Source organism: Mus musculus, chromosome 17, assembly GCF_000001635.26.
Source record: "Mus musculus strain C57BL/6J chromosome 17, GRCm38.p6 C57BL/6J".
NCBI lineage: Eukaryota > Metazoa > Chordata > Mammalia > Rodentia > Muridae > Mus > Mus musculus.
In genome coordinates this window covers 65397220-65410285 of record NC_000083.6, presented here as the reverse complement: position 1 = coordinate 65410285, position 13066 = coordinate 65397220, and the positions used below count along the sequence as shown (strand labels likewise).

General features: G+C 41.9%; 1 protein-coding gene across 8 annotated transcripts in view; it reads left to right on the top strand.

Annotated features, from left to right (window-relative positions):
- The window catches only part of Tmem232 (transmembrane protein 232), a 285084-nt gene that overhangs the window by 130797 nt on the left and 141221 nt on the right, over positions 1-13066 (top strand). For all 8 annotated transcript variants that reach the window (XR_003952145.1, XM_006524493.3, XM_006524492.3 and 5 more), the window contains one exon: positions 7280-7458. Coding sequence is in view for 7 of the 8 variants with exons in the window: in XM_006524493.3 (XP_006524556.1) it covers positions 7280-7458 (179 nt within the window). In the remaining variant the exon portion in view is untranslated. The remainder of the gene's footprint in view (positions 1-7279; positions 7459-13066) is intronic.

The following is a 13066-nucleotide window of genomic DNA, read 5'->3' as shown; positions in this document are numbered from 1 at the left end:
AGCCCTACATCTGACAGGGCTAATATCCAAAATTTATAAAGAACTCAAGAAGTTTGATACCAATAACCCACTTGCTCAACTATGTTCATAGCAGCTATATTTGTAATAGCCAGAAATTGGAAGCAACCTAGATAGATGTTCCTAAACTGAAAAATGGATAAAGAAGTCTGTTACATCTACAGAATGGAATACAATTCAGCTATTAAAAACAAAAACATGATGAAATTTGCAGGTAGATGGATGGATCTTGAGAATATCATCTTGAATGAGGTAACCAAGTGGATATTAGCCATAGAATATGGGATACCTGTGATCCACAGACACAAAGAAGCTAAACAAGAAGGTTTCCAAGTGAGGATGCTTGAATCTCACTGAGAAGAGGGATTAAATAGTCATAGGAGTCAGATGAAGGAAGGGAACTGAGTGGTAGAGGGGATGGGGATGGGAATTGGCAGGTTAAAGATCAGGTGTGGGGAGGGACAGGAGAGATGGCCAGATGGCCATGAGAATGAATGGAAATCTGCAAGTGATGGAGTGTGGGGAGGTGGGGGCATTTCGAGGATGTGACAGAGACCAGGGATGGGGGAACCACCCAGGAATCAGTGGGCATGACTGTAACTGTGACTCACAGCATTGGGGCTGTGGAGCCTGAAGAGACCATCTCCTATAGCTAGGCAGGGACCCCAGTGGCTAACCTGCCCACAAAACATTCAAGTCAAAATTTATCCTGTCTAAAAGAAATGCAGGGACAAAGATGGAGCAGAGAGACCAACCCATAACCAGCTCAACTTGAGACCCATCCCATGGGCAAGCACTAGTTCCTAACAGTATCGATATTCTGTTATGCTTGTAGAGAGGAGTCTAACATGGCTATCCTCTGAGAGGCTCCACCCAGCAGCTGACTCAGACAGATACACACACCCACTGCCAAACAGTGGATGAAGCTTAGGGACTCTTATGGAAGAGTTGGGGGAAGGATCGTGGGCCCCAAAGGCGATAGAAACTCCACAGAAAGACCAACAGAGTCAACTAACCTGGACCCTTGGAGCTCTCAGAGACTGAACCCCCAACCAAAGCACACCATGAGCTGAAACTAGGCCCTCCTCCACAGACAAGGCTGGACCTAGGTCCTCCCCTGCACATATGTTGCAGATGTTCAGGTTAGTCTTCATGTGGGCCCCAAACAACTAGAGCAGGGGCTATCCCAAAAGCTGTTGCCTGTAGTGGGATATGTTCTTCTAGCTTGGGTACCTTTTCTGGCCTTAGTGAGAGAGGATGTGCCCAGTCCCACAGAGACTTGATGTGCCAGGATTGGGGGATATGGGGGGGGAACCTCTACTTTCCCAGAGGAGAGGATTGCAGGAGTGGGTGATTGGGCAGATGGACAGTGAGTAGGATGTAAAGTGAATAAAAAAAGAAGAATATTCAACTAATGACCAAGTTAGATTAATAAGGAAGTACACATGGAATGTATAAGATCTACAGGACACTATAATAAAACCAAGCCTATGAATCATGGACACAGGAATAGGAGAAGAATTTCATGAAAAATACATGAAAACATTTTTTTAAAAAAGGCATAAGGGAAATTTCTTAAGTCTATGCAAGTCTACCCAGGTACATTTGGCATTTAGAATCCCAAACAGACAAGATGAGCAAAGAATCTGCCCATGGCATATTATAGTTAAAGCATTAAATATATACCAGGTGGAACATATGCCAGCTGCAAGAGAAACACCAGCTCACAAACAAGGTAAGCCAATCAGAATAAAAGCAGGTGCACTAGCAGGAACTTTAAAGCCAGAAGGACTCAGAATACTGTATTTTGGTGTCTAAAAGACAAGAAATATCAACCCAGGCTACTCTGACCAGCAAAGCTGTCATGGTTGAAGACTAACTGAAAGGCTTCATCGTCAAAACAAACAAGGGATCTATGGACACTAAGCCAGTTTTACAGAAGACACTGAAGGAATGCTTTGCACTAAAGTGAAAGATCAATACATTTTGGAGGTGGTAGGAAAGTCTAACCCACTTTAAAAGACTGAGGAACAGTCACCGAGTGAAAACCAGGAGAACAGCAAGCACTAAAGAATCAACAAGATGACACCTGCTACTGTACACCTCTCGATACCTCCATCCGTGATCTCTGCCCCTCCATGAAAACTCGCAGACTAGCAGGTTGGATGGAGAACAACGAAAAGCAGTCTATCCATTCATTGCCTCCAAGGAATGCACCTTACCATTAAAGACATCCAAATTCAGGGTGAGAGGAAGCAAATGGAACAAGGAAGCAGGCACGTGTCACTCAAAAACCTACATAAGAAGTCAGATAAGTCAATAAATAGTATCGCGTATATAGATGAGTAAAAAGTAAGTACAAATGAAGGAAAATAATGCTGAGCCATTGAGGAGCTGCAAAGCAAAGCTTTCCCCGAGTTCTCTCACCCAGTCAGAAAGGTAGCCATTAGGAAAACACCAGATGCAGTCACAAAGGAGATCAACATAGAGGTCCCCCCAAAGCTAAACATAGATGTAGCCTGTGACCCCCATGAAACCACTCTTGGGTATTTACCTGAAGAATTTCAAGTGGTACATCTGTGTTCACCACAGCACTGCTACGGGTAGCCCAGTTACACAGCCAGCCTAGATGTTCATCAGTGGGGGATGGATGAAGAAAAACATGACATACAGAAACCATGGAAACCCCCTCACCACACATGTTCTTGGTAGGAAAATGGGTGCAACTGTAGACATTTATATTAGGTAACTGTGAGAAAGTCACATTTACATGTGACCTTTCATTTGCTGTTCCTGGGTTTTATATAGATTCATAAAAGTCACATATGCATAGATGTTATGAAATTAGACTTGCTGAGAGAACAAAGGGGGAGAAGCTCAATGACCAGGTAGACAGCACGGTTGGGAATATGCTCAAGGTACATCAGATGTCTGTGTGGAAATACCCTCCTGTAGCCCAGTAACATTGTATTTCGGTGTCTAAAAGACAATAAATACCAATCCACCGCAACATATTGTGAAAACAAAATTACTGGTATGTATTACAGTGGTGGACCCCAAAGCCCACCTGGTGAAGGCTCAGCCCTTAGCCTGCACAGAACTGAGAGATGTTGAATCCCCCTGGAAGCTGTAATGAACCTGGATGTCTAGAGCTTCTTTCCATAGGCTGCCAGAACTTTCCTCTCTCTCTCTCTCTCCCTCCCTCCCCCCTCTCTGTTTCTGTCTCTGTCTCTGTCTCTGTCTCTGTCTCTGTCTCTCTCTCTCATTTTCTGGCTGCAGGGTGCTAAGCAGCTCTGCTCCAGGATACATCCCTTGTGATGGAATTCTGCCTGTATAGATCAGTGATCCTCAATCTCTGGGTTGTGACCCTGTTGGTGGTCACATATCATATATCCTACATATCATATATTTATGTTGTGGTTCATAACAGTAGCAAATTTATAGTTATAAAATGTTAATGCAATAAGTTTATGAATGGGGGTCAGCACAACACAAGGAGCTGTATCCTGAAGAGAGTACTGGGAGCTGTATTTCCTATTCTCAGAATAGGAAGGCTGAGAACTGCTTCTATAGATTGAAACATAGTGGGCTAACTTGACCACAGATGTGAGCAACTTTAACTGTGATTTAAATAATTTCTCCCCTTAATAAAAGCAGTTCTATGTGATGCTGAGTGACTTGGTGAAACCTGTGCTTTGGGTTAAACACAGCTATGGGTAATGAATCACAAAAAGAAACTGGGATATAAATTGGGATTCTCTGAGTAACAAGTGGTGCATGCCTGCAATCCCAGCAGTAGAGGGCAGATTGTCTAAACACGTGTTTAAGGTCAGCCTGGATTACATGGTGTATTCAAGGCCAGTCTGGGTTACAAGAGACTGTTTCACAAATGCAGAACAGAGAACCCAGAAAGCAATTTAAGAATTAAAAGTGAGTTTAAATCTGTAACAAAGGACACTTGTTTTATGAATCAAAGCCCTTTTCACGACCGGGAAGTTGGTTCGGTGGTCATGAGACTGGAGCTGAGCTCCTGTTGCTTCGGTCAGGCAGCTCACAAATGACTGCATGTTCATCTCATAGGGGTCTGGCACCCTTCTCTGCTCTTCACAGGCATTTGCACACCACACACAGACACAGCACACACTGATAGAAAGCATTGGAAGTAGTCTTATTAAACCTTTTCTCACCTCAGACTCAGTTTGAGAAATAACTACATGAATCCCACCATTACCTTCCTGCTGTGATGGAAAGCAATGCCACTCATGTTTTTCATGATGCATTTCTTTCAGCCATGCTTTAAGAAAAAGCTTGCCGGGCAGTGGTGGCCCACGCCTTTAATCCCAGCACTCCGGAGGCAGAGGCAGGCGGATTTCTGAGTTTGAGGCCAGCCTGGTCTACAGAGTGAGTTCCAGGACAGCCAGAGCTACACAGAGAAACCCTGTCCCGAAAATCCAAAAAAAAAAAAAAAGCTTCGGAAGTCAGACTTTCCCCCACCTGCCTTCCACATTTTCCAAACACTCGCTCTTTGCCTTCTCCTAAACTGACTCCTCTGAACAACCGTCTCATTTTCGCAAGCGATTTCACGATTGTTTCTGTCCCCTTAACTTTCAAAACGTGCTTCTCCTTTGACCTCCCCATTCTCCGCTCACAGAAGCTTTATCAGTTACTCTCCCTGACAGCTGGCATTTGTTTCATCTTCTCCCGGTCTCCTCCTGCCTGTCACAATAAGGACCTGTTACCAGGCAACTCTTATTCACCCAGATCCCTGATGGAATGGATGGGACACTGCACGGGACAGACATAGCATCGCTCCTTTGCTGAGACATCAGCCGTTGCTTATGGTGCCATTTACTGTTAGCTGACTTTACAGCCTCCATATTAATATGAACTCATTTCTTCAGCCCAGTGTGACATCCTCTCTCTCCTTTGAACTGCACCTCTGCAGGAGTCCTATTCTTGGCTCAGCTACTCTGATTTCCTTTAGCACAACTTCAGTTTTGTCCTTAAAAAGCACTGTTAAGCAACATGTTAATCCTAGACAAATGGACAGTTCTTACCCCATGTCTTGTGTGCTGTAGTCATGAGGCTAAGCGGTTGGTATGTCAGAGCGAATCAAACAATATCTGGCTCCCTAGAACAATGGGCAACACACACCACTCCAATATGATATCCATATAATTGTATAAGTGCAAGTCAGGAAATGAACTATGAAGATTCAGGGTTGCTTAATAGGAAATGAGCAAAAGAATGGCTTGGAGGCAGATAAAGTGTAACATACCGTTTGTCTGGACAGACATAGGGTTAAATGAAAGGGGCAGTTTACATTAATATTAGAAGAAAGAATTCAGCATTTACTCAAGAACGCCAATCGTTGGTCTCACATTCTTTGTGTAATATATTTGCAAGTGAGGCGGATGAGCCGAGACGGATGTATTCTAAAATGATATATTAAAACGACAGAGACATGGTTGTCTGGCTCTCTAATTTGGGATTTATGCAGAGACAAATGACATACCATGGATTAGGAAGGGCTATGTGGTTTGCAGTAAGTCTGACTAAAAAGGTGAGTAGGAGTCTGGTGTAGCAGACTTTTTCATTCTGGTATCTTCCTACATGGGGCCAGTCTCCAACATCCATCTCTACCTTTCTCCAAATCATCCTGCTTGCAAGGTCCGGTGAGGTCTTCCCTTCTCCAGCTCCCTTCCTTACTCTGCCAGCCTTCCCATTACATCATCTTTTCAAGGATCTAGTGATCTCCAAATTCTCATGTATGCCATCTCAGCTCCCTGGACTGGTCCACCACTCAAAGCCACTGGCTGTCTATTTCCAAGAAAGAAAACATAATGAAATCTTCACTCTTTTGATTATATTCTGGTTTTGTAGTGAGAAACATTACTACTCACCAATAGTCCCATTTTCCAGCTACAGAACTTTGAATATTGCCATCCCTTAGTTGTACATAACTTAGTTGGCATGGGGAGGAGCATCTTACTAGATGCCTGGCTTGTTTGCCTCTTGTTTGCCTCCCTCCCTCCCTCCCTCCCGCCCTCCCTCCCTCCCTCCCTCCCTCCCTCCCTAAGTGACAGTGACATAGACAGTGGATGTTTAGGATAGGAGATTAGAGGATGCCCTTCTTCAGTATCTGAAATGTGTACATACTTTCTCTTTCTTTCTCCTAACTTTTCCCTTACTTTTCCGACCCTGTGATCTTTTCTTTCCCTGTGAATAAGTGTGTGAATTAGAACAGCCCTTGTCTGAATTGGGGCATGTGTTGCCTGGCATAGATCACATAGGGCTTTACCTACTTTATTGTTCATCAGCTGTGTGACAATAGGGAACGTTCGAAACAAGTCGGTTTCCTGTGTTTCCTTTCATGTGATAAACATATGTATGTATGTATGTATATATACATGTGTGTGTGTATGCATGTATATGTATATATATGCACAAACATATGTGCTATGTAAATATAAATATAAGGCCTATATAACAGAAGTATAGCGCAGATTAGAATCCAGACATAGTTGGGGCTTCGGTTTATGTCAATAAAAGTAATAATTATTATTCTTTTGTTTGTTTGTTTTGTTCAAGGCAGGGTCTCACTAGGTAGCCCTGGCTGTCCTGGAACTCACTGTGTAGACCAGGCTGGCTTCAAACTCACAGATATCTGTCTGCTTTTGTCTCCTCAGTGCTGGGACAAAGGCATGAACCGTTATTTCTGGATTTTTAAAATAACAATTATTTTTATTGAAGTTTTGGGTTTTTAAAACCTTCCATCTCTTTTTGTAAAAGTGTATTCTTCTTTTTCTTTTGAAAATTCAGGGTTTTCCCATAGGCCCAGTTTTTTCCATATTATTCTTTAACTAAATTTAGTTTATCTTTCTTCTGAGCACTGTATTATTATTCTGTTATTCAAATTTATTTTTCCTGTCTCTACCTAAATCAGAATTATCGATGCTAAGCATTACCATATAGAAATATAGCCTAGCTAGGTAAAAAAGAGTAATTGAAGAATAAATGACATTAATTTAATCTTGAGAGTAGAACTTAATATAGCTAAGTTTCTAACTATTTTGTGGTTTTTAGGTTGGAGAGTGTTCTGAATTTCAATTTCTCTAGATTAATAGTGTTAATTATCAATTTGAATAAAATTGAGTTTGTCTTTTTTCATGCATTAGAAAGCATGTTCTCAAAATATTGATATTATCTTCCTCTTCCTCCTCCTCCTCCTCCTCCATCATCATCATCATCGTCCCTGCAGGTGAGAAGGTGATCTGGATTGGATACTATGGCATAGTGTATAACCTGGTGAAGATGTCATGGGAACTTCAGGGTGAGCAGGATCAGGATGGACTTAGAAACATGATATGGCAAACACTGCAAAAGATAAAGGATTATGAGCAAGACCCACGGATCCGATGTGCATTAGTTATAGCCCAGGTAAGCCCTCACATTTGATCTCCTATCTGCTGTAATCATGTTTAGCAGCTCTCTACGGAAAGTGGAACTTCCACAACCAATGAGCAGTAGCGGCTCGTCATGGAGCCTGTCTCCTTGAGTTCCATGCTCGCCTACTGTTGCTCAAGGATGAGAGCCAAGTTCCGGACGACATTATAAAGTGAGACCCTTGAAACTTTTAGTATAAGCAGAATTAAGTAAACTTGACAAACACAGGCCAAAACCAAACAAAACTGCCCAAGCAGAAACCAATTCAAACATCAATTTTGGTTCATTGATACAGTAACAAGTTCTGACAGACATGTAGTAGATACATATCACCAGGCCACGGTTGCGCCCCTCTTTTCAGAAAAATATGGTGTAGAAGCTCGGTAAGTGATAATGTTTCAAGGACATTACATAGACTGCTGACCCCAGGGTTCCTTCTGGGAAGGGGGGCGGGATTGATGGATGTGTCACTATTTTCTGCAAGGAGTGGCCAGAGAGGTCAGCTGTCCTCTGTGGCCTCTTAGAGTCTGTAGAGCATTTGTGCAGGCCCGCCAGGCTCTTAGAGTCTTCACTGAGAAGCCATGCATCACTTGGTCTCTTTGCCTTATAGATTTTTAATATTCCTATGTATGTATTTAAGTATTTTGATTATTATGTGTTGTGGATAATTTCATTTTTGGTCCTGTCTATTTGGCGTTCTTTATGCTTCTTGTACCTAAAAAAGACTTAGGGAAATTTTCTTCTGTGATTTTGTTGAAAGTCATTTCTGCATGTTTGGCCTCAGTTTTGCACCCTTCTGTTTCTATGATTTGCTTTTTCATAGAGTCCAAGATTTCCTAGATATTTTGTACTTAGATTTGTTTAATATTTCCTTTGACTGTGGTGTCCCTTTCTTCTATCTTGTCTTCCATGTCTGGGGTGCTCTCTTCCATTTCTTCTGCTCTTTTGGTGAGGTTTACCTCAGGCTTCTCATTTCTAGTTTTATCTCAGCCTCTGTTTTCTTTAGTAATTCTATTTCTATTTTCATGCCTTGAACACATGCAAATATCCCCACAGCCCATGCACTGTGCTCCCTCAATCCCATGCAGTGTGCTTCCTCAATACTGTACAGTGCATACACACAGAAGTTGCTTCTAAATGGGTTATAAGGCATGAAGTAAAATTTAGGGGAAAATTTAAGCTGTTTGCAAAAACAGAAACGAAAAAGTATTAAAAAATAGAGTAATAGATTATCCAATCAAAACATAAAATTGATTAGTTCAGAAATTGTTCTTTGGAGCAAAGTAGACAATTTGTAGAATAGGTACCAATGGGAAAAATAGAAAAGTATTCATCACAAAAACTGGAGAGGTAGATGGAATGAAGCTCTAAGAACTGTAAAACAATTATTAGTTTTTTAAAAACAAGTTTATGCCAATGATTTGAAGTACAGAGTGTGATGGTTGGTTTTAATGTCAACTCGGTACAAATGTCAATCACATGAGTAGGGAGCCACACCTGAAGTATTGTTCTGATTGGCTATTGCTGTTGCCCTGGGCTGCTTCCAAGAGATAGAAGGTAAGTCTCTATTGCTGAAGAAGACTCCATGAACTTTGGACAGAGGACTCTGAGGCCCTGTCCCAAATACCTTCTCCCTGTGGGTAACCTTTATAGTCTTGGAAAGAACTATGCAGTCTGCCAAGTGGAAAGCAGCCAACAGTCTCACCCAGCCTTGAAGCCATTGGACCACAACTATGCAGAGCAAGCCAAGCTATTCCTAAGGGTACAGTAGTGGCGTTATACCACTAAGCAACTAATTGGACTTAAGGCTAATTCAACAGGAACAAAATCATTCCTGGTACTGGAAACCTAGCCAACTTTGTAAGGCTAGTGAAAGCATGGATTTTAGAAGACAAACACTACCAGCAGACTTCCCAACTGCATTCTAAATAGTTATACTTAATCCCATAATTAGCCTAGCTCCCAATTCTCACCAAAGTAGCTTCTCTTTGCAATAGACAGAGATCACCATGACTGGTCAATCATGTGAGGCTGAGGTCCATGGGGAACACCTATCACACAATTCCTGTACCTAGGGCTTCAGAGAACATCAAAGGACGAGGGGAAGAAAGACTTGTGTGAGCCAGAGGGCCAGGAAGTCTGCTGTAAGGATGCTTCTCTTAGAAATAACAGGGAAGCTCCACTCAATGATACTTCAAAAATATGGCCATCTAAACAGGACCTAGACGATGACAACACCAGCAGACATGCTAACATGTAAAGGGGAAATCTCCAGGGGCTATCCTTAGACAACAAACCAAACCAAACCAAACCAAACCAAACCAAACCAAACCAAACCACTAACTAAGGAGGAGGTTGAGAGCTATAGAAGTCTTCCCCAGGGATGAGCTTCTTAATTGGTCATTTAACACCAAGTGGTCAGCTCTGAAATCATATACATAGATGCAACACCAAATAGATCCAACAAGTTCTTTTAATCTATTATTCAAGTATATATTTACGTACATGTATATTTACACATATATATTAATTAGAGGGAAGGAAGTCATAAATCTGATAGGGAGTAAGGAGCAAAGGACATGGAAGGAGTTGGAGGTAAGCAAAATGAATGAGAGAAAGTGAGTTGATTATATTTTAGTAATATTAAAAAAAAAAGCCATCCTCCAAGGCTACAAACACATTTCTGAATTCTTAGACCATTCCAGAAATCACTGATCTACTGTATATGATACGATGGTTTTGATTTTGCTGAGCGGTAATTGTTAACGATTAAAGTCAAACATGTAACTAAAAAAGAAGAAAGCCTTGATTGCTATAATCAATGTGGGAAGGTGTGGGTGGCACTCCTGACGGGAGCCCAGATAAAAGGGGTGTAGCCAGAAGGTAGAGTCTTCACCTTTGGCAGGCTCAGCCTCCCCTTGGCTCTGAGTTGACTCGCCCTGACCCTCTTGCTTGCTTAGCCCTTTGTTGATGTCAGACTGGTGTTCCCAGGCTTCCATTCTTAACTAAGGACACGCAGCTCTCCAGGAACCTTCCAGGTGCTTGACACCAGGTTGCAGCTGCTAAGACACCAAGTCTCACGGTCTGAGCAACCAGCAGCCTTCTCCAACGTGAGGCAGTTACTGAAGGACTCCTACTGCTGTGGTGTCCACCCCCAGCGACCAAGCAACTGATGGGTTCTCAGCTTCTTTTTTTTTTTTTTTAAGATTTATTTATTATTATATGTAAGTACACTGTAGCTGTCTTCAGACACACCAGAAGAGGGAGTCAGATCTTGTTACGGATGGTTATGAGCCACCATGTGGTTGCTGGGATTAGAACTCTGGACCTTCGGAAGAGCAATCGGGTGCTCTTACCCACTGAGCCATCTCATCAGCCCTCTCAGCTTCTTCAGTGTGAATTACTTGTTACTATTTTCACGTGAATCCATCTAACAAATTCTTATAATATATGTTCATCTTATAGGTTATAGTCATTTTTTTGAGAACCCTGGCCAATCAAGTGAGAGGATGAATGGGTTTCTGAGGAAACAAAAATGATCCAATTGATTTAGTGTATGTAGGAAACCAAGATGAACATATTCATTATCACATCATTTAACATGGTACTTAGTCATGACCACATGTGCACTTAGGTGTGGCAGTTTTCCATTGGAAATGTGTCATGTAGTAAATGAAAAATGTAAAGAAGTTGTCAGAATTCACTGCTGGAGTAGCCATGAACAGAAATAAAACAACAATTTAATTATTCCAACTTCATATAATCTTAGACTGTATGTAACAAATTAAAACCCACAGCCTCAGTTCTTTTGGGTGCTCAGGGATGCTAACCTTGCTCACAGGAAGAGCCACCACTGGACACACACAGGAAGCCCAGTGACAGGCGATACAGAAGCCCAGGGCCCTGGTGCAAGCTGAAGGCCATTACAGAGATGCTGCCCTTGGGTGACCTTGAGTGTATTTATCTCGAAGTCCTTCTTGGAAAGTGAAGCCAATAAGTCCTCACTGTATAGGTTGCCTGCGACTGTTGAGTTAATATTACAAAGAAAATATAATTTCTTCTAAACAAATAAATAAAAAATATAAAAGTTGTGCTTTAAAATCCCAGTCTTTTATTATTTCTAAGATGAACTATGAAAGAAGCGAACATTTATATTTAATATAAAAACTTAATATCAAATGTTGATAAACTTCACATGAAGAAATTAAAGTTGGGAAGTATCTTGAGGGAACTGAAGATAGTCATAATACAAAGGAAAACAATTAAATTATCATTTCTCCTGTAGTGGTTTCTTCATTTCTTCAGGTCATGAAAATATGGTCCAAAGGCTAGAAAAACTTTCCAGAATTGATAGAGAACTGCTGATTTTCAGAGCAGGACTTGTTTCAAGATTCCAAAATAAGGGGCGGGGAAGCTGAGCTGGTATCGCCAGCTCTTGCAGGGAGGAGCTGCTCTTAGCTTTGGACATAAGATTCTGCAAGTGAGCAGGTCATTTGAAGTCACTGAGTCATTCTCCTGAAATCACAGACATGACATTGCAGTGTTAGGGTCCATGAGTTGCTGAAGAAAGATATTGCAGACTCAAATAGCATGCAAAAGTAAAGAGCACTTGTTCCCGCATACAGGGGCCCAACTCCATCATGATGGAAGGACCCCGACTGAATTCACAGATTCAATTTTAAAGCCAAAAAGAAGAACATTGGGGGAGGGGTAGATGATCTATATCTTGATTGGTGGATTCTATCTCCGGGGGTTGTTGGTATGATTCAGATTAACTATTCTTTCTTCATACCAAGGAGGGGTACCTCTTGGCTACAAGTTTGGCTCTTACAAGCTGGGAAGGGGCCCCTTTTACACAAGCCTGCAGTTGTTCCAGTAACTGACTTGCCCAGTTCTGGGAAGCAGAAACTCAGGCCTGGTCTCCTGAGCTGTTAGTTTGTAGCCTGTCATGGAGTCAGCCTGGCTCAGGCCAATTCACTCCTTTGAGCAGGAACGTATCATCTGCCTGACACCTGGCCATTTACAAAATGCTGTCATTTCTTCTCTACATCTTATTTTCAGCCAGGTTAATTTCTCATCATTTTAAACTATATATTTCTTTTCCTGTCACTGAAGTTTCTTGCTCTTTCTCGGGTTTAAATTAGTCGTTCGGTTTCGTAGTCCACTATTTTGGGCTTACCAAGTGTTGACAGGTAGAAGAAGGTCACCCAGCAGATGACTGGATGACTTAGAGTCTGCACTCCACGTTCTTAGGACAAAATGAACGTTTAACTTGTCCGCTTTTTAATCCTCCGCATGATGTGATTGATAATCTGTAGGAACTACATAAGATTAGGAACTATTTCCCCCCCTTGGAATTTCTTCAGACACGTGACTGCCCGCTGGAACTAAGGTGTTTTACTCTTACCAATTTGCCATTAACGTTCTACTTAAATTTGATCTTTGTTTTCTTTTGACCAAGAGCTCAGAGTGAACGAGTAAGAAGAAAATCAAACATAGTGAGTACCACTCCATCCCCTAGTTGTCCCTCTACTGGGAGCTGGGACAGGAATTCTCCATCTTCTCATATTCCTGTGGGCCTCACTCCTGACTTTGTATGGAC